General features: G+C 47.9%; 1 protein-coding gene across 1 annotated transcript in view; it reads left to right on the forward strand.

Moving 5' to 3' along the window:
- Positions 1-21,070, forward strand: part of VWA3B (von Willebrand factor A domain containing 3B) — a 254,456-nt gene extending 233,386 nt beyond the window's left edge. Inside the window, 6 exon segments of the mRNA XM_011956652.1 lie at positions 4,410-4,534; positions 6,538-6,675; positions 10,105-10,205; positions 19,902-20,118; positions 20,284-20,333; positions 20,335-21,070. Coding sequence (XP_011812042.1) covers positions 4,410-4,534; positions 6,538-6,675; positions 10,105-10,205; positions 19,902-20,118; positions 20,284-20,333; positions 20,335-20,428 — 725 coding nt within the window. The 3' untranslated portion in view covers positions 20,429-21,070.
- The last annotated feature ends 1,257 nt before the right edge of the window (positions 21,071-22,327 follow it).

Below are 22,327 nucleotides of genomic sequence, written 5' to 3' on the forward strand. Positions count from 1 at the left end.
AAAAAAAAAAAAAAAAAAATTCAAACATTCAGAAAAGTCACAAGAATAATACAGAGAACCCCAGTATACTCTTTACCCAGATTTGCCAATTTTTAACATTTGGTCACATTTTATCACATATATTATTTTATTCTCTGTCTTCACACATACATACACACCTTATTTTTTCTGAACTCGTAGAAATTAGGCAACACTTATCATGTTACTTTATCCCTTAACACATCAGTGTGTATTAAGAGTAAGAATAATCTCTTAATATAATCACAATAAAGTTAGAAAATTCAAAAACTGTGACATTATTATAGTACTTTTATTTAATCTGTATATTTTGATTTTGTTAATTGTCCCAGTAATGGCCTTTATCACACTTATTTTCTCCAGGACAGGTCTCAGCTCAGAATTATGTATTGCATTTAGTGGACACGTCTCTAGCTTTCTTTGACCTAGAACCATTCTTTAGCCTTTCCTATTACCTTTCATGATAGTGACATTATTTAAGCATAAGGCCAGTTATTTTATAGAATGTCCTTCAATTTGGGTTAGATTAGATTCAGGTTATCATTCCCTGCCAGGATGCTGCCGAAGTATGTCATGGCCCTCTGGGTCGTCCCGTCTAGAGGCACGTGATGCTCACCTGCCCTCACTGGTGATGGTAATTTAGATCACCTGTTCACTGTGAGGCACTATTTTCCCTCACAAAAAAAAAAAGAAGGCCAAATAGAATTTTGCAGAGCACAGGTGTGACATCCTTGGTGACTTCTCTTCTGGTAAGTATTGTTCAAAACCTCCTAAACATTTTTAGTAAAAAACAGCTCACTTTAAAATGCACCTCAGCAGAAGGCAAGATTGGAGTCACTGGATTGCAGTGTCCACTACATGAAGCCAGGTCCACGCGGAAGCAGAGCTGGCCAGGCAGGCTGTTGCCACTGTCGTTGGGATTGCGGTGGGGATTTCCCTGTGGCCCCGTTATTCCAGGGGTCAGTGTGGGTGATCCAGTTGAGGAAATGACTGTGTTGTACAGAGCAATAGCCTGGCTTATCTGGATGCCGAAAGACAAGGAGGAAGACACATTTTCAACCCTTATTTGAAATCATTATCTGTGGAAATTGGGTCATCCTTCCTGTTGTTCTGTGAGAAGCAGCATTTTACTTTGGGAAATCCATGGTGATTTCTGCACTGTGCCATAAGAACAAGTTATCATGAAGGAAAAGGGGACAAAACGGAACGCCTTCTCAAGTGTAATGAGCTCAGGTCAAAAAATCCTGTGTTTTCATGTATTTGAATTCTGCCTCTTGCCTCTGCTGGCCACCCGACTGCAGTCACTTTGTTTCCCTGTACCTCAGTGTCCCTGTCTTCTCCAATGGGATTTAAAACAATGAAACCGTTTGTAAGTTGCTGTGTAGATTAAATGTGATGATGTACAGCCCTTTGTTAATTCCGCGGAAAGAGTTTTTCTGCATCCCACGTGAGAGCTCCTCTTAGGAGTAGGGATAAACCTTGCCTCCTCTCCCGGGGAGGAGGGAGCTGCTTTCCGTTTCACGGCAGCTTAGAACTTTTCACAGCAAGTCAAAGCAGCAAAAGTCAGCACGGCGGGTAGAAAGGAAACCTCCAAGACTGGAAGGAGGAGCGGACACAAGGACCGTGAAAGATGACACTGCCAGGGAGTGGGCCGCTGGAGGGATGCTGCGGCTGGAGCAGAGTGAAAGCCTTTTTGAAGAGGTGGAATTCAAGCCGGGCTTTATATATCAGAAGGTTCTTAGAGCCAAAGGTTTAAAAAAAAAAAAAAATCCAGTCTCCAGCCTGAGAAAATCTGTTTGGAGCAAAGGTTCAGAACCATTCATGCATCTTTCACCACACAAACTGACTTCCACTGTTTACTCAGATTGGGACATCAATTCTCCGAGCCCTGAGCACCCGCAGCATTTTTGCTGAAAGCCTCTATAGGAGCACAGGCCCTTTCTCCAGCTGCATGCAGGACAACCCCGACTGAGGCAGGGAGCCACCTCATCCCCAGGGAGGCACTGGATCCACCAGCCTCCACCCAGAGAAAGAAGGGAGACAGTGGAGGCTCTGGGCCCGCCAGCCTCCACCCAGAGAAAGAGGAGAGGCAGTGGAGGTTCTTCAGCTTGGCCAGCCTCCAGAGCCCAGGTCCTCAAACAGGTCCAAGAGATTTCAGAGCTGGGAGACACGGCCTCACCTCTCAAGGCTGAGGACAGAGAGAAACTACAGGGTAAGGCAAGCCAAAAATTGGAGCTGATCTTGAATCAGGACACAAGAAATGGTAGCAATCCCTTACTTAGATGGAGAAGGAGCAGGTACAGAGGCTTAGCAGTAGTGGGACAGGCCAGTCCTGGGCCCTCCAGCTGCCCAGAGTGCGGCCACGTGGGGGCCCGCGAGGTCAGATTGAAGACAGACCATAAGAAACTGTGCTCATTTCTGGAGATGAACAAAGACTCACATCTACAGAGATTTTACAAAGAAGGAAGCTGAATTAAAGGAACTAAAAAGAAGTCATCATAACGGTCCAAAAAGTTTAGGTCCAAAGAAGAAACTCAATGATAGATGGTTTAGGCTTCGTCGGCTGTACAGTCTCTGTCACAACTTCTCAGTTTAGGCAAACAACTGAAAAGCTGCTAGCGGTTTTGATACTGGATACTGCGAAGTCCCAAAGGCTAAGGATTTGAAGAGAGTCACATGGGCCAATGTGGCTGTGGTTGCAGCCCAGACCCTTCCCCGGGGCCGTGGGAGGGACGTGGGGCACACAGTGCATGGCAGGAGACAAGTTCCCTGATTCTCAATCAGGAGCGGCTCTTGTTTCCAGAATAGAAATTATTTCTAAAAGGTAGTATTTATTTTTCTGATTAAAAGGGTAAAGTCAGTTTATGGTAGAAAATGTGTGAATAATGTGTAAATATTTCAGAACCCAAATTAAACATTTCAGTCCGATCAGAAAGCACACAATGGTAAGCTGGCTTGAGTGTGCGTATTTTGCAAAAAAAAAATTTATTCCTTTGGCCATTTAAAACAAGACACATGGATCAAGATGAAAATCAGCAGCTGTCTCTTCGCCCCATGAGAGGACACAGGGCTTTGCTCAGCAGGCAGGTGAGCCAGGACCACGGAGCCGCTGCAGCACATGCTGGGGAACCCAGGATGCCCACGCTCGTTTCTGTCTCCATGGGCCTGTGAGCAGCTGATACTGCCAGGGGAGGTGTCCAACGTCATCATCTCCCCCTTAATGTTTAGAATCCCTTTTTAATGGGAAGATAAATTTCAAGTCAGATAAATGACAAAAAATGTGCATCTTAACACAGGTATTTTCTTTTCCTACAAATGATAATCTATTCTAATAATCATATTAAAAGGTATAACAAAATTATTATATAATTTAATATATGTATATGTGTGTATGTATATGTATATATATTAGGCTGGTACAAAAGTAATTGTGGTTTTGGTCATTTTTTTTAATGGCAAAAACCACAACTACTTTTATACCAACCTTATGTATCTATCATGCACTCCTTCAGTATAACTAAAAAGGAAACTTCTTACGTCTTTTTTCTTTTCTTTTCTTTCTTTTTTTTTTTTTTTTTTTTGAGACATAATTTTGCTCTTGTCCCCAGGCTGGAGTGCAATGATGCAATCTCAGCTCACCACAACCTACGCCTCCCAGGTTCAAGTGATTCTCCTGCCTCGGCCTCCCGAGTAGCTGGGATTACAGGCATGTGCCACCACGCCCAGCTAATTTTTGTATTTTTAGTAGAGATGGGGTTTCACCATGTTGGCCAGGCTGGTCTCGAACTCCTGACGTCAGGTGATCCACCTGTCTCAACCTCCCAAGGTTCTGGGGTTACAGGCGTGAGCCACCACGTCCAGCCTTACTTCGTTTTTCTTCGTTCCTTTCAGCTGTACATTTTGGGGGAGCTGAGTATGTTCAGTCTAGTCAGATGAAAAGCCGATTTGGATAGGAGTTTATATTTCCTTTTTACTTTCACCATTTAATTAACAACATGTATTTTCTATCTTTAAGTATTATGGAAGAAAATAGGGCTAAAGTAAATGAAAATACCAGGTGGTAGGAGGTGTTCGGGAAGAGGATCTTTATTTCCAGGATGCATGTTCCTGTCAGGACGGAGGCTGATGGTGCGGGATGAACAGATCTCATCCATTCTCGCCAGTTCTCATCTCAGCGGGTGCCCAGACCAGGCATGTGCCTCACCATGTTGAGCTGGTCAACCCAGTAGGCATCCTATGGTACCCAACATTATCTGCTGGAGAAATCAAAGGGGCACACTGATTTAACCAGGCAAAGTGTTCTCACTCAGTGTGGCCAGAAAGATGGCACAAGCCTACGGGAAGGGATGTTGTTTGTCTTTACATTTTATGTTTTCTTTGATTCCTTGCAGGGGTTGTGAAGAAGTGTGTGAGCCGCACCCAAGCACTGGTGGACTTCAGGTATGGAGACACCAGGGTCGTGTCCACCTCCTTCATCATGCCTGTGGGGGGCGCCATGCCCTGCCCACTGCTCCAGGTACCCAGTCCCTGATGTGTTCTGGCCCCTTTTCACCATCCACAGAGTTCTGGGTAACAGAGAACGCCAAGGCCACTGTTTGGCCCTTTGCTGAACCTACACGGGCTCCTGCAGGGAGGGTGTGTTTGGGCAGGAAGAACCACGGCCCCTGTTCTGGGACCCGTCGCCTGGTGATTTCTTTGCTTGTGACGCTGACCTGCCAACTCCTTGTTATGTAGCTCAGGGCTGCACAGACTTGTTTGCATTGTACCTTGAGGTCCTTGTCCCTTTACAAGACAATAGAGGTTGGGGAAAGGGCATTGCTGTAGCTGCCAGTACTGTGGACACTTAACTGCAAAAAATTCTATTCTATTCTATTCTATTCTATTCTATTCTATTCTATTCTATTCTATTGTGTTCCGTTCTGTTCCGTTCCGTTCCATTCTACTCCATTCCTTTCCATTCTATTCTATTACATAATAACAAGGGCAGAGGTAGCATTTTCCTTGGCACTGTAATCAGCTGATGTCAGACGGTGATATCGTAATGCACAGTTACCCCAAATGTGCATTCCACACATGTGTTACCGGAAGAAAGACTGTGAGTATGAGTTGTCCAGGTCCTTGGTGTTTTGAACAAAGAATTAAACAATATGCACAAATAAAGTAACAAAGGAATGGAACACAGGAATGAAGCAGCAAAAGCAGGGATTTATTAAAGTGAGAAAGCACTCCACAGAGTGGGAATGGGCCGCAAGAGACACAAGGGCGGTATCACAAAGATTTCTCGGTTTTAAATACTCCTTTTGAGGTCCCTATGGACTACCGCTTTTCTGGATGAAGGATTTGGTCTGTGGCTAATTAAAGGCTGAGGTGAATTGGCCCCTGTCCAGAGGAAGGGATGGCCCCTGCTTGGCCTCTGGGCAATCCAGGACACACTCCCTTTCCCTCTGAGCCGGGGTGGAAGGGGAGGATTGCAGGGAGACTGGCCTTTGATCCTTTGCTACCCGGCGTCAGGAGATGGGGTTTTTCCTTTTGGTTTAGCTTTAGGAAGTTCGTGGTGATTGGTCTTAGGTTCCCTGCCCCAGACCCAGATGTTTTCCCTTTGATTTAACTTGAGGAAATTATCATGAATGGGCCCCAGATTCCCTGCCCCCCAGACCTTGGTGCTTCCCTCGATTCAGCCTTAGAAAGTCAGCACGAATTGACCTTAAGTTCCTTAACTCCAGACCCTGTTCTCCTGCCTCGGATGAGCCAGACTAATGTGTTCTCATCTGGTCACAAACTCATAAAAGCTGTGGCATGTCTGCCTCATCCTTTTGCCACGATCCTAATTCCAGCTTCAAGGCCCAGGAGTAGAGGGAAATCCTTGCAGAGCACCCTGCTGCAGTGTCTTGCCCACTGTGAGCCTGGAGGAGAAGCGCTGGAGGGGGAATTGGAGAATTTATCCTCGGGCCTGTTGCTGCTTCCGAGTCAGAGCCCTGGCACGCAACAGTGCTGTTGTCCCCTGACGATGCACGAGGGCCCGCAGCCTCTGCATGTCCCTCCACAAGATACTTTTTCTCCTGCAAATTCTCCATTTGTGACTTTTACCCATGGATTCTGGGTGCGTGCTTTAGAGCGACATTAAACAAACCTCTCCCTGTCTACGTCTTGGTGTCAGCCCTTCTGGCAGATGAGGACACTGTTGAGGATGTTTGCATGACAAACACCCCGGGTTCTTTCAACTAGTCTCTTCAGGGTGTGGTTTCCAGAACCCTCACCATCTTGCTGGCTGACCCCTGGGCCCTTGTCAGTTGGTGAAGTCCTACTACAGCGGGGCTTCCCAAACTGATCACAAAATTTCAGACGTGGCCCAGTGAGCCCAGAGAATCTTGGAACTCTTTCTTAACTGAGAAAAAAATATGTATTTGAATGTTAGCATCAGTACTTGCCAATTGCCTTGTAGTGTTTTAAAACAAGCTTATATTAACATTGTCTGTACAATCCATAAGCAAAATATTTGCTCTGTGCTCTCCTCTGCAGATTGGAGATTATGTGTTTGCCAAAATTGTGATACCCAAAGGATTTGACTTCTACGTCCCTGCCATTGTCATAGCACTTCCCAATAAGCACGTGGCCGCAGAGAAATTCTACACGGTTTTGAAGTGTAACAACCGGAGAGTAAGTAGATTTTCCTTTAGAAAAAGGCTTTCTCCTGGGTGATGCCAAGCTGTTCCCTGGCACTGCCAGGCTTCTTGAGAAATGGTTTCCCTGGCTGCATCTGCTGCCCTGCTCTCCACTCCCTGTGTTTTGGCTTCTGCCCACTGTTCCGCACAGACCCTGCCCTCACTGAGGTGGCCGTGGCCTCTGCTGCCTGTGCTGTGCAGTCCTTTGGCTTCCATGGCTGAACTGTGCTTTGCATTTGACGGAGAGACAGGCTCACTCTAGGATCTTGGAGCACCACTCTCTCTGGCTCTCCATCCTCCTCATGCTCATCCTCCTTTTCCTCCTCGTCGTCATCCTACTTTTCCTCCTCCTCCTGCCCCTGCCTGAGGTCCCCTGCTGGCCCTGCAGACTTGGGCACCTCCTGGGCCCCTCCCAGTGCTATCCTCTTCTGCCTCCTCCCTGCGTCTTTCGGAGTGAGCCTCCATCTCTGGACACCTCCTCTGTGCCAGAAGTGCCAGTCCCGCTGCTGCCCTGAGCTCCAGCCCTGTGCTTCTAACTGGGTTGTCCTGGAGCACTCCCTCCGGGTGAGCACAGGCATCTCAGACTCCGCAAGCCAGTGCACTCCCTTTCCCCAAGTGCCTCCTTCTCCTCTGTGTCCCCTATATTGGGGTGCCACTCCCTGGTTCCCCATCTCCTACTTACCTAGGAACCACCTCCAGAGTTGGCAAAAATTGGGAGACTAAGGGCAGACGGGGACAAAGTGGAGGAGAGTGAAAAGAACACAGGCTTTACAGTTAAAAACAAAACAAAGGCCGGGCGCGGTGGCTCAAGCCTGTAATCCCAGCACTGTGGGAGGCCGAGACGGGCGGATCACAAGGTCAGGAGATCGAGACCATCCAGGCTAACACTGTGAAACCCCGTCTCTACTAAAAAAAAAAATACAGAAAACTAGCCGGGCGAGGTGGCGGCGCCTGTAGTCCCAGCTACTCGGGAGGCTGAGGCAGGAGAATGACATAAACCCGGGAGGCGGAGCTTGCAGTGAGCTGAGATCCGGCCACTGCACTCCAGCCCGGGCGACAGAGCGAGACTCCGTCTCAACGAAACAAAACAAAACAAAAAAGCCCTGTGTTTGAATTATTTGAACATTCACTCTGTATTGGGCAGTTGGCTTCAACCCCGCTACTCAGTTTGGTCACATATAAAATGAATACTTTACATAGCAATATCTGTATCTGTCTATGTGTGCCCTACAGGGTGATTGTGAGGCTTGAGGAAAAGACATGTGAAAGATGTGAAAGATCTGTGTGTCTGGCAGGCATGTGGTAGGTAACAATAGTGATGATGTGGCTGCAGAGGTTGGTAGCATCACTCTGATCCCTTCCTCCCGCTCTCCCCAGGGCCAGCGAGTGGGAATGACTCCATTAACTGTATCAGCTCTAGATTGATTTGCTCATTGGACGGGTAATTGTTAAGGGTCTGTATTGTCTGTCGGGTCGTTTGTCTTTTTTATTGACTAGGGGAGGTCTTCCGTGTCTTCCGGGTGGTAATTCTTGGTGATCTATGCAGCCGACAGTTTTCCCCAGTCTGTCGCTTGTCTTTTAACTTTGGCATTTTTGTTGACAGAGAAGCATTAAATTTTAAGATGGTCAAATTTATCCCTCTTCTCCTTCTGCCCTATGTTTGTTTAAGAAATCCTTCCTTAATTATATATTTCTCTACGTAATTTTTCTAAAACTTTTAGAAGAATTCTGTATCAGTTTACAAAACTGATGATGTCATTTGTCCAACCCACACACATGCTTCATGTCACGCTCAGGGAGAATCCCCCCAGGACCCCTGTGTGGCCCCAGCCTCCTCCATGAGCTTGACCTCCAGCCAGGTGGAAGGCTCACTGCTTCCTGAATGCGGTGGGCTTTTCCGAGTCCCAGGCTCTGGCCTCTTCCTGGACTGCCCTCCCCCATCTCCTTTCCCCTAAACTGCCGTCACCCTAAAGACTCTGCCTGATCGTGACTTCCTGCAGGGCCCTCAGGCCCTCCTGTCCACTACACTGCTCTTGCCAAACTGGCTTCCTCACCAGCCTCTCAACCCTTAAAGGCAGAGACCACGTCTGTTCACCTTTGTCCCTCCCAGCACAGCCCCTGATGAAGAGAAGGGTCTCACAATTGTTTTTTAAATTACTTGAATGAACGACATTCCTAATGGAAAATGACATCGTTTTGATGGATGACTTAACATGCCTGGAAAACAGACCCACAAGTGAACTAGATTGGTGAGCAAAACGCCAGGTAACAGCGGCTCTTTCTTAGGACCTTACTATGTGCCACACATTCCAATCCAAGTGCTTTACACAGAGCGGACCCTTGGATCCTCAGAACACCGTGAGGTAGAGACTATTATTATCTTGATTTCCAGAAAAGGAATTGAAGCAAGAAGTTACAGCACAGACCTGGTGTGTTGAGCAGGCGTTTGAATGCAGACAGTCTGGCTCCATGGCCTTCCCTCTCACTACCGTGCCCAGCTGCCTAGAACACAGAATGAAAATATCCAGTACATCCTTGGCTGTGGCATGAGGTAGTTCCATCAGGGAGAGGGGCATGGGAAATGAAGTTTAGGGTTAAGGGCGAAGGAGAAAGATCATCAGAGCCAGCGGCCACTGGAGCACTGTATCCAACCCAACAAGGCAAACAGAGAAGGTGTCTGCTAATCACTCCAGAAAAAAACCCCTTGGAGAAAATGGAGTTTCCTGAAGCTGTCCGGATAGCAGTAGAGAAGCATCTGGAAGGGCAGAGCCTTCCTCTCCCTGGCGTGTGGGACAACTCTGGGCATATCAACTGTGAAAGGGAGGGATGTTTTAAGAGATGTCCCCAAGCATGCTCTTGAGTGTGGGGACAGATGAGGCAGTTGGCCTAGGATCCCTGAGGGGAAGCCGCAGAGCCCAGGAAAGGACCTGGGAATTTACCTACAGGATGTGGGGCCCTGGAGGCTAGAGTGGCATGGCCGGGGGTGGAGGGTGCTGGGGGCGGGGTCGGGGAGTGGGGAAGGATACTGGAAACAGTTCTGATAGGGACTTGGGGAGACCCGAAGAGGCTGAAGGTGGGGCAGTCAGCAAAAGTGGTGGCCAAAGGCTGAAATAAAGATAGAAAGGAAGGTGGTTATATGAAGGTGTATGTGCGTGCACGTGTGCATGCGCGTGTGTGTGTGTCTTACGTGGGTACACTTGGCAATTGATCCAAAATATGGAGAAATGACAGAGAGGACTCTGATGACTTTTATTCAGCAAATAATTATCAAGCAAGGCTCTGAATTTAAACTGCTCCTTTAAGTGTCACCCTGAATAGGATAATGACTAGAAGCTATTATAATGGGTTGAGCTAGAATAAAATTATATCTGAATGGTGGACATTTCTGATTTAAATTGAGTGAACTCTGTTGGTGCTGTTACAGGAATTTTGCCCTCGGAGTGCACTTATTAAGATCAGCCAAAATAAGTATGCGGTCTCTTGCTCTCACATAAAGTCACCCCCAGTTCCTGAGGATACAGAACTGTAAGTGTACTCAACTTTTATCTCTTGAATATTAATTTATATCCTTGCACCTTTAATCTGTTTTTGAGAAGAGATCCATGACCTCTAAATACTAGGGAAGAAAAGCAGAAATGGAGAATGTCCTACTTAAAATGTAGCTCTGTGATTATTATCCCTTCAACGTCACACCTTTCACCCACTGTGTATTCATCCATCTGGTTCTCATCTCAAATTCAACATGATTTGACCCTTCAGAAAAGCATTCATGAATATGTCATGAATATGAAAGAATTGTTCCCCTTTTGTTTGTAAAGATTCAAGGCCTTCTAATTAAGTTGCATTTGTGTCCAGTCACCTACCTACCTCTCCCCTTGCTGGGAGGTGGGAGCAAGGGGCTGACCCTGGCTTGCCTGTAGCCAGTTCAGGGTGTTGGGGGGCGTGGCTTCCAGGGGCTGCAGTGGACTCAACACATTTTCAGCTGAGGCAGCAGGATTGCTAAGAGCTGTAAAGGTAGACTAAAGGTAGCCAAGGCAAAAGGAAAGGGGGAGGCCTGTAGAGCAAACGCAAACTCAAGTCCGTGGGGCCAATGAGGGGCATCAAAATTGGGGTCATGGAGCCATGACCTTGGAGTCAAGGCCATACAAAAAGAGGTGAAGATGGATGTTGAGCTAGTGTTGGGGAAAAGGACCCAGGAAACATCTTCCAGTTTCTTTTAGAGCTTGCAGGCTGTCTTTGGGTGCTAACCTTCATTCTCCCGATGGCCTTACCTTCTACTTCGTCACAGAACCATCAGACATCCTCTCCCTCCACACCTGATCTCCCACCTCTGGGCTTATGGAAGTCTCTGCCTTTGCCCCTGATGTCAAAGAATCAGTGTCCTTCCTTTCACCCCAGGCCGATCTGTCCACTGGGCTCCAGAGGCCCATCCTCCGCTGCCTCGGGTCCTGGATCCATCAGTGATCCCTGGATTCTTCTCACCTCTCTCCTTAGCTCCTCTTCACTGAGCCCTCCACCTCAGCAAGTACACAGGTTGACCTCCTGTTCACACACACGCAGCACCCACAAACACACACACTCCTGAATAACTACCACTCCCTTGGTTCCACACTATGATCCAGCACGCTCCCTGCCCTTCACTGCCAGTCTCCATGCACCGTCGGATAGACTCAACGTCCCCACTCCCCTGCCTCCTCTTCACTCCTGAGCCTTGGGTATTGGTGTCCACCCTTACCCTCCAAGAAACTCCTTCCACAGAGGCCACACGGGACCTCTCATGAGCCTGAACCAGTGAGCTCTGCCCTCACTGACTAAGTCTGCTCCTGCAGTCGCTTTGGACACCACCAGCCCCTCCTTCTGCCCTAGCCCCTCCTCTTGAGGCTTGTTGCTGCTCCACCTCCCTGGGTTTTCTGACTTCACTGCCACCCACTGCCTTCATGACTCCCTTTGCGCTAAGGACCCCATGTCTCCTTCGCCAACCCAGCCCGCTCTCCTGTGCTTGTGCGTCACAGTCAGACTCTGAGAGTGGGCCTGGAGGTGGGTTTTTCTGAAAGCCCCCAGCTGGTTGCAAGGTGCAGCCATGGCGGGCAACTATAGGGGGAAGCGCATTGGAACCAACATTGGGTTTCTATCCCAGCCCTGCCCTCATTAGTTTTGTGGTTGCTCGTTGACTGTGAGCTCGTCTGCAGGATTACGATGCTGTGAAGATTTGGGGATAGTCATTGTCTGGCAGGTGTTCGGCACATTGTGGGAACTGCATTATTTCCAACCACCCACTGGATATTTACACCTGAGTGTACAGAATCTCAAAAATTCAGCACATTTGAAACTGAAATCACAGTTCCCCACAAACCTGCTCCCATCTCGGGCTTCCCCATCTCAGTTCACCCTTTCACCCACAAGTCACGGAGCTGTCCAGCCAGAAATCTGGTGGTCATCTTTGGCTGCTGCTTGTCCCTCACCTACCACAACCCCTTGGTCTCCAGGTTACAGGGATCCTAACTGGCCAGGAGTGCTCATGTCCTCCAGCCTTTTCCTGCCACAGTCCCAGTCACTCACCATAAGGGCTGAGCAGAATCAACTTCCTCACATGCAAATCTGCCTGTGTCCCTTCCCCACTTAAAAATCCTTCAGAGCCCCATCCCCATCACCCCTTCTTATCCCAGCTTAGCTTCTTGTTGGTCTGGCCCAGACCTGCCTACCTTACCTCATTTTTCCCTAGCCACTCCCAGCTAACCCGCCAATGCCTTCTACATACTAACCACCTTAAGCTACATGTAGGTTTTGCCCACACCATGCTTTCTCAGGTCTCTGTGACTTCACTAGATTAAGTATTCTCCCTGGAAAGCTATTCCTTGCCCTCGGCCACCTGAGGAACTCCAAGACTGAGCTCAAACATCAGCACCACCATGCGATGTCCCAGCACCCCAGCACCCCCAGGTAGTGAGGTGGTCCCCCTGCAGTCCGTAGAGGTTTCCGTTAAAGAAAATTTCCGGGCCGGGCGCGGTGGCTCAAGCCTGTAATCCCAGCACTTTGGGAGGCCGAGGCGGGCGGATCACAAGGTCAGGAGATCGAGATCACGGTGAAACCCCGTCTCTACTAAAAATACAAAAAACTAGCCGGGCGAGGTGGCGGGCGCCTGTAGTCCCAGCTACTCGGGAGGCTGAGGCAGGAGAATGGCGGGAACCCGGGAGGCGGAGCTTGTAGTGAGCCGAGATCGCGCCACTGCACTCCAGCCAGGGAGACAGAGCGAGACTCTGTCTCAAAAAAAAAAAAAAAAAAAAAAAATTCCCTTTTTTAAAGGGGTGGGTGAAAAAAAAAAAAAAAAAGAAAATTTCCTTTCATTGGACTCTGTAGGCACAAGTCCTTGAAGGTAGGGGACAGGCTCTGTCTGCCTCTGAATCCCTGTTGCCAGAGACCAGCTCACAGAATGCCCCCAAAGACTGTTTGAGGAACAAATCAATATATACAGACACATGCTAGCAGATGCCCAGCAGTGCTCCTCAAGGGGTGTGCGGCTCCACAGAGAACCTTTCCTTAGCTACGATTATCAAAAACATATGCGGCAATTCTCCATTCTTTGTCTAGATGGGTTGATACTTCATTTAAAACAGCAGGATGGTTTCTGTTCATCTGAAGCTTCTACCCCAACAGTGGTCCCTGTGGGTCTTGCTTCTGGCCCCTATGATGTCCAGATCACAGCTGCTTGTGAAGGAATATGAGCTGATGTGTCTAAGTATTACCCATTTTCACCAAACTCAATGTTATCAACCATTATTTTAGAACGAAAATGCAAATCTTTGTGTGTCGAGAAAAGCCTTCGTTTTCTACCTTCGCCAGGCCTTACTGAAAGCTCTTCACTGTGAATTATCTACTTTTGCCTCTGGGCTTCACACCGTGGAAGTCTTCATTGACTCCCTCATCCCCCATTGTAATTGCCACTCTTTTTTGTTTTGGCTGCCTCTGTGGGAGCAAGAGACTAGTTTAATTCTCATAAGCAGAGTTCACATTCAACCTACTAAGTTCAGAGCTTAACCTGTCTCTGTTTCTGTCATCAGGGCTAGCAGAAGCGAGTACAAACATAAAGGTGTAGTTCTGATTTTGTATCTGTGCTGGGATTTCCTTCTGGTAGGTCCTTTCCTCAGGAGCCCTTTCTCACTTACTTTACAAATGTGTTCCTTAGGGAGTGTTCACACCATTATTCCTGTTAGAAATGCTCATTCCTGGTGCTGTAAAGAAATAGCACTTGAACATAATTTAATTTCCTCAGCAAGGCCATTTTTACTTTCTGCAGAAAGGGTACACTCGCCAGCAGTTTTGCCATGAGAGTACACCGAACAAAGGAGCAGGGTCATTTATAACCTGATGTGCCCACCCTACTGCTATGTCCGGTTTCCACCGGCTGGAACGGGACCTCACGTTCTGTATTTGTCCCGACTGCCTAACAGCTTAGAACTTTCTAAAAGAGGCAAAGGCAGAGGAGAACAAAGGAAGGAGGAAGTCACTTGTGGAATGCAGAGAACGGTGAAAACACCTTCGGATAAGGAAGAGGAACAGGCTATGACCTAATGCTGACTTGGACCACTATATATATATATATGCCAGGGCAAGTATTTAGGCTAAATTGTGGGAGCTAAGAACATAAAGTACATGGATATCTTTATCACGACCAGCAGATGTTTAAGAATGTTAGCACAGGTCTTTGAATACATTTTGCTTCTAAGAGAAGTTACTGTTTATTCCTAATTAGATGGGGAGGAAAGTCTTTGAAGAGGAACCTCTACTTTACTTTTTACATTCCAAATGAGGCCATCTAAAAAAATCCTGATGCCGTCTTCACAGGCTATTAAAGACATGTAGTGTAGGTTACATCTCCAACAGAACATTATTTGACTAAATTTAATTTTTAAATACTGAATTTACTATAGCTATCTGCTTGCAGGGTAAGACAAGGGATGCCTGGGCCCAAACAGCCTCCATCTTCCCCCTGTCCTCCTTTCCTTCCTTCCGGGGGCCTTTCCTGCAGGTCTGTCTTCTGGCTTCTGAGTGAGGACAGTGCACAGTGAAAGGCAGGAAGAAAGGCATTTGGAGGCCGAAGGGCTCAAAACTGTTGAACACGGCAAAAGCTGATGCACATTTTCATTTTCTTTTTTCTTTTTTGAGACGGAGTCTGGCTCTGTCGCCCAGGCTGGAGTGCAGTGGCCGGATCTCAGCTTACTGCAAGCTCCGCCTCCCGGGTTCCCTCCATTCTCCTGCCTCAGCCTCCTGAGTAGCTGGGACTACAGGCGCCGCCACCTCGCCTGGCTAGATTTTTGTATTTTTTTAGTAGAGACGGGGTTTCACCGTGTTAGCCAGGATGGTCTCCATCTCCTGACCTCGTGATCCACCCGTCTCGACCTCCCAAAGTGCTGGGATTACAGGCTTGAGCCACTGTGCCCAGCCACATTTTCATTTTCAACTTAAAATCTGACACCTAAATGATTCTTAAAGACTTTTTCTAAAACAAGATTGGCTTATAAAATATGTTATCAGTATTGCTCAATTCCAGACTACTCCTGCCTCAAGGAGGAGATGCTGGTATTGCCGTATTTGCAATGTGAAACCAGCAAGGCGGGTGCAGATTTTTTCTGTCCTTTGCAGCATGACGACGGCATTCTCTGACACACAGCTGAGAGGCGTGTCTTTCAAGACAATGTGTCCAATGGAGGGAAATGACTGCTCTTCCCTTCCCTTCCCTTCTCTTCCCTTCCTTTCCCTTCAGGAGCTTCCCTGAGCTTTCTGCTACATTCCATGGCATCAGAGATGTCTTTTCTGAGGGAGAATAGTCCTTATCCTGTCTTTAACTTCCTCCATTTGAGAACACACGTGTAGTTTCTCCCATGTGGTCCTTCTCAATAACTACAAGAAGCAGGCAGAACAGGGGGATTTTCCTCTATCTGGCATCCTCTCGCCTTGCCAGGGCAGGGGACTCACAGATCAAGTCCTTCCCTGGCCATCAGAGGGCTGTGGCCTCTGGCCGGGGCAGGGGGAGGTACCTGGTGGGTCTGATGCTCCAGCTGCTGGTGTTCTCCAGTGGAGAAGAGGTGCCTGTAGCAGGCGTTACTCAACCACCCACAGGCTGGGGTTTCAGGCCGCCTGAACTGAACGCACACACCTGGTGCCACGTAACTAGCTAGAACTCGCTCCCAGATGAGCTGGAATCCTTCCTCCCCTCACCCTTAACAGAGCACGGCTTGGGCAAATTACCTTCAAGACTCCTCCTTAAGAAGACTCTTGTGTGGGGGTGGTGGCTCACGCCTGTAACCCCAGCACTTCGGGAGGCCAAGGTGGGCAGATCATTTGAGATCAGGAGTTCGAGACCAGCCTGGCCAACATGGTGAAACCCCACCTCTACTAAAAATACAAAAATTAGCCAGGCGTGGTGGTGGGCACCCTTAATCCCAGCTACTCAGGAGGCTGAGAGGAGAATCACTGGAATCTAGGAGCTGGAGCTTGTGGTGAACCGAGATCACACCACTGCACTCCAGCCTGGGCGACAGAGCAAGACTGAAAATTTTTAAAAAAGTCTCTTTTGAGAGATTATGATTTATTTAAAAAAAAAAATAATAACATTCCAAATGTGATATCAGGAAAGCAAAATAGGACTCAGCATTTCCTCTGTGCTCCGGAGAAACCTCAGGCACCTGGAGGAAGCTGTTGGGTTCTGGGGCCCTGGAGGCGAGGCATGTTCTTCTCTTGCTGCTTGAGGGTCATTGTGTTGTCTTGGGGACGTGGCTGTGTATGAGTTGGCAGGAGGAGAGACCCTCCCAGGGCCAGGTGGGGTTTGTCTGGATCTCTGGTCAACCCCTGTTCCCCCCAGTCCCTGTTACACAAAATATTAGCCTCTCATTATCTCTCTTTTGAGGGGTTGACTAACTTTCCATGAAGCCACTGGATGTGGGGGTATGTCCCATTGGAAACGGTACCGTCCGCAGTGTTTAACGCTCCTCCCTTGACCCGTGTAGTGTTGTGGACTCACATTGTCTCCTGACGTCAGTGAAATTAAGTCATTGATTGAAACGTCAAGATTCAGCACTGCCTCTGACATTACATTAGATGAATCACTGCCCTTAATCTCGCCTGGTCACTCCTGACGATTTTCTAAGAGGTGTCTGTGCATTTGAAATCATTAAGCCTCTGTATGTCATTAGCTCCCTCCGTCCCCTCCGGTTGGAGTAGGAGCCCCATTTCTTACGCTGGAACAAAGCCCTGAAAAACGTGCAGTTCAGCAACAAACCCTGTCTGTGAGTGTCCTATGTAATTCAGAAGGACACATGCCACTGCTTACATTCAGGAAGCACGTGGTGGTGCCCTAGGACATGGGACAAGGGGACACAAGGAGACACAGAGATTTGCCAGCCTTCAGGGCCAGCGGTAGCAATTCAGATAGCAACAGCCTTTGCTTATCCGTCTCTTCATTCTCCGCCCCTTCAGCTGTCGAAAGCCCCCCACCGGGTCTTCATCAAACATCTGCTGGTGCCTGCTCCATGGGTCCTCTTGTTCTTTATGTTCTAAGACAGCCTTGCTGAGAGAGAGACACTGAGGGCAGAATACAAACGAGACCTCAGGGATCCGGCAGGATTACTGACAAGCTGCCAATGCTTCATCCAGCGAAGGGGATGGGTTCTAACCCCGGGAGGGCATGGAGTGGACACTCAGCACTTTCTTCCCAGAAGTGGAACCAGCACAGCGCCTGGCTGCCTGGCTCTGAACAGGCGCACATATTTATTGTAGGTTGATCATGTTATTCAACCAGATCTGTAGCCTAACTTAATTAATGGAGCACTTAATTGAACTCTGTTTGGGCATGAGGTTGGGCAAAAGAAAGCCACTCAGTGGGTCTTTTCTAGGAGTGCTGGTGGAGAACGCCGCTGGCTGGAGTTCAGGACCCTGGCGGCCCTCCGCCTTCCACTGAGTGGGCTTGGGTCAGGTAGGAGAGGGAGGTGTGTGGGCACGGGGGTGGGGTTGAGGCCTTCACATCAGATTCACACCCACCCTGCCTCCTGCTCCCACCCGTCCCATAAGGAGACACTTCCTTGTGAAAGATCTTGAACTTGGCTGACCACAGCCGTCCTGGAGTGTGAAATACAGAAGCCAAGCAGTGTTTGCTTTAAGACTTTTATCAAAACTCCTGCCTGCTTTTTGTACTAATCGTGATGACTTGTGCTGCTTTATTCTTATTCCAAAAGTAATGCAGAGTTAATAACATTTCTAAATTAAAAACAAGCAGAAATAATACAAAAACCACCCATAGTCCCACATTTTGAAAGTAACCACCATTTTTCCCTTGTTATAGGTCCTTCTACAGTGTCTTCCCCACTGTGGTGATTCTTATTTCACCATAAGCTCGTATCAGCTTATATCAAAAGCTGTATTTTTTTCTCCTTATCATGTATGACAATTGCAAACTTTTTTTAATGTCAAGAAAGTGACAGCTCTACTGGAATTCATTTTCCAAGGGTGACTGTGAACAGTTTAACGCAAGAGCTCCGGTCATCCTTACGGATTCACAATTTTCATAACAAACATGAAGATGTAATATGCATTCTGTTGTGTGACGTGTTTTCCACTTAACAATATGTCATTTGCACCTTTCCATGACAGTGACACCTCTTGTTTCATTTTTGCCTCACTAGAATTCCATTATTCAGGTGGTCGGTGAGTTGGGTGACCAGTCCCCTAGGTGCGGGCTGTCCACACGCTGCTCCTGGGTCTCTCTTGTTCTTCTTCCCAGAGTCCACCAGGCGGGTGGGTAGGCGTCTCCCTACCTTGTTCTTTCCATGCCTTTACTGCCTGAAAATCTCTCTACTTCTCACATCCCCTTCTTGTCCCTCCTCTTTCTGAGAGATTATAGCTTAGGGACTGAACTGTAATCATGGATACTAATTCATGGCAAATAGAGAAAAAACGTGAAAAAGAAACAATATATCAACTTATTCTGCTCTGGAGAGAGGTGGCAATTTGAGGGATAGCTGAGGGTAATGTGATGGATAAGAGTTTAGACTTCACAGAGCAGGGGCGGTAAATGCAACCTTGAAACATGATTCCTAGAAGTCTCTCAGAACCTGCTATCACAGAACCTATACATCCGCACAAGCGGTGGCCTCAGATTTAAAGATGATTTTTGTCTGTGGCCTCCCAGAAAGGCTTTTCTCAATGTCACTGCTATCGCCCAGGCCAGTGTTTTCATCTCTCTTGGGAATTCTCTCCTGAGTCTTTGAGCCAGTCTTTGAAAATTATCATGTGTAATGAATCTTGATTCTTTCACAAGGGATTTGAATGATGACGTTTTCTATTTGGAAATAACAAAAACTCTCTTTCCACTTTATTGTTTTGTTTTGTTTTTTTCCCTGACAATTTCCAGAAGGATCTGAAGCAGTAATAGTCAGAAGTTATGCAGAGTAAGAACAAAACAAAAAATTATTCAGATTGAAGGCAGGGCGATCAAGATAGCTGATACTGATTACGGGAACAAAATAAGGTTTAACACTAGGCGGCGGGTGTCCTTAACTTACCCTGAAGGCTGTGAAAAAAGGTGAGCTCCCAAAACCGTGAGCCATGGAGGCATGACTAGAATGAGGTCATGGTGTTCCCAGGGTGTTACCTTTGAAGGACAGCACTTCTGGGTAAATAAGCTTTGTCAGCGCATTTTCTAAATAGTAATTTAGCTCAGTGACTTCATAGTCATTCCGAAGTTCAATGTCATTACAAATCATACCATTTTGGACATTTGGGAATATGTTCCCGATAGTATACCTTGGAGTCATTAGAGAAACTCAGGGTATGAAAGAATATCTCTGATGTACAAGCTTCAGTTCAGGGATGAACTGGGCTGTGATGGGGCCAAGCTCATCTCCCTGGGGCGGACACAGGTCTATGCTGAGGCGTTTCCAGGGGCTTCTGGGCTGGAGTTGTTCCTTCACTGGCTTGGTCAGGACGGGTCTGTATATTCAAGTTCTCCATGCCGTGGGAGGTTCCCAGACACCAAAGGCTCGTGGAAATGAACTGAGTGGCACTAAGCCCAGCCTAAAGCATTGGGTGCACAGTGCTCCAGAGACTCCTTTCCATGGGAAGAGGGACATGGGCAAAGGAGCTGAGAAGCAGCCATGGGGATGGCTTGGACATCTCTGTAGATCCCGCAGCCATCAAGACAGGGTAACCCCGATCTCTCTCTGTCTCTAGAGAGGATGTAGAGACGAGGAACTCTGCTTTCCTTTTCTGGCCACTAAAAGAAGCGGACACACAGGATTCCAGAGAGCCAAGACCGGAGAAGCCCAGGAGGAAAAAGAGGCCCGCCAAGCAGCCTCCTCTCCAGCAGGCGGCGCCCTCGGACTCGGACGGCTCCTGCCACGGCACCAGCTCCCACGGGTCCCGCCCTGGGACACACTCCGGGCCCAAGGTTTGGGTGATGGGGGGGAACACAACATCGCTTATCTCTGGAACGCCCTGAAATCCCTTTCAAGAATGGCACACGTAACATCATCCTCCAGCTTCTGGGCCTGTGTAGGCTCCAGTGCAGCAAAGACCCTACATCCTTAAGTAATGGTGATCTCCGCTTCCCCAGACAGCCCCGCTCCGCCTCCCCGCAGCCAGGCGGCTAGGACCCAGCAGCCATCACGGCCACACCTTCACCTGGAGCAGCCCCGCCCTGTACTCTCCGAGCCACCCACAGCAGCGAAGGGCTGAGGAGCGCCCCGGAGACATCTTGAGGCCGTTTGGTGGCAGCCATGTTTAAGAGACCAGCGCTCTTCCAGGCCGCTCAGACCTCAGCCCTGACGCTGGAGCCGGCCCCTCCGCTGAGGTAAGGCCGCCCTCCGCGCCGCCCGCGCCTGCCCTGTCTGTGGCAAACGCTCCTGGCCCCTCTGTCCCTGCCGCCTCCCCTGCCCGCTTGACGACACTGGTTCTGGCTTCTTCTGACTGTTCTTTATCCTGTTTTCCGCCGGTACTCACAAAATTGTATTCCATCTTCTGGTAGACGCCCCACCCCCAGAAGTTTTAACCTGTAAAATGACTGTCACAGGACTTTCAAATTGTTTACAAGTCAGCGTAGTCAGGATCCAAGCCGGCAATCTTGTTTTAAATTAATTATCACATCTAAATTAGAGATTTTATCACCCAGTGTTGGGACTGAAATTCAAAACCGGTAACTTGTCTGAGATCTGCAAGACTGAACATCCCCTACTGTATTGTTTCCTGACATTTTCATTGAGCCTTTCCTAATTATTTTTGTCTGTAGTCTGTTGTAGGTAACTCTAATTGAGCACGAAACCAGAATAAAAACTCTTACACTGGAAACATTTCAAAACCATTGGATTGTTGGATTGTTTATTTGTTACCATTTTTCTCTGAACTAACCTCAAAAATGAAATCGCTCCATCAAATTTCCTTTTTCTAGTCAGTAAGATCCCTGAGGCTAGATGAAAACAGCACAGGTCATCATTAGGGAAAATATTGGATGCTTTTTGCAAATAGAACAGATAGGGCAGAGTTCTGATACTCTAAAAATTTACAATCCAATTAAAAGTGGCATTCACATTCCTGAAAACTAGGAGTAGCCAGGGTTATGGTGAAGAAATTAAAGGACTAATCCACTTCTAAAAATATGAAAATAAAATAAGGGACATTCGCTCAGCATCAGGCTAAAAACAATAATGCAGTGAGGAAGGAATTGAAGAGTGAGGGAACTGTTTGAAACAAGGCAAGGAACAGTGCTTGTGGGAGGCAGCATGCCTCCTAGCACTCAGACATTCCCTCCCAGCAGGAAGGCTCTGGAGCAGTCTCCGCTAATGAGAGTTGTGTCCTGGAAGGAAGGAAGGGTATGAGGGTCTGAAAGAAGCAAGGTCTGAAGGAAGCACGGTGTCTGGTCTGGAGAAGTAGTGGAACAGTTTAGAAACCCACCCAGTCATAGGCATTGGTTCATTTATTCATGCGAGCATGCACGTGAGCCTGCGTACATTCATTCAATTATTCAACAAGCAATTGAGTGCTGACAGTCTGCTAGGCTCCAGAGAGATTCCAGCAGACACTTGGAAGGTGGTTATCTTCCCTCTGTACCCATCTCACTCTCTTCATCTCCACTCTTATTGGAACAATCAGTGGTGTCTGGTGGTGGGGTATGAGCAGAGAAAAATGACTATAGGGCAAATACATACAATACTAGTTGCATTGGTGTTACCTTGCAGTGCCACGAGGCCATCACTTGATGTGTTCAATGATAGTGCCTACTTCAGTGTAATGGAGGAAGTTGCAATTACAACAGTGAACTTCCACCTCCAACCAATACAGAATGGCAGAAACTAGATTTACACTCCCACCAAAACAACTAACCCACCTGCTAAAATGTATGTAACAACAGTTTCTAAAACGTTGGCCGTCAGGTGATAAGGACAGTACTCAGAGAGACAAATGCGATGAGCCCTCTGCATGTCCCAGTTGCTTCCTGGAGACATTTCCAGGTTGCAGCATAGGCAGAGGGAACCCAGACACAGCCTGGCAGCCTCTGGGAGATGAGGAGATGGACATGGAATTCTGAGGAGAGCAAGGCAGCTGGAGTTTACCAGGGTCAGGGCTGGTGAGCAGAGAGCTGCGGAGAGAAAGCTCTCTGGAGA

The sequence above is a fragment of the Colobus angolensis genome, unplaced genomic scaffold (genome assembly GCF_000951035.1).
Source record: "Colobus angolensis palliatus isolate OR3802 unplaced genomic scaffold, Cang.pa_1.0 Scaffold42, whole genome shotgun sequence".
NCBI lineage: Eukaryota > Metazoa > Chordata > Mammalia > Primates > Cercopithecidae > Colobus > Colobus angolensis.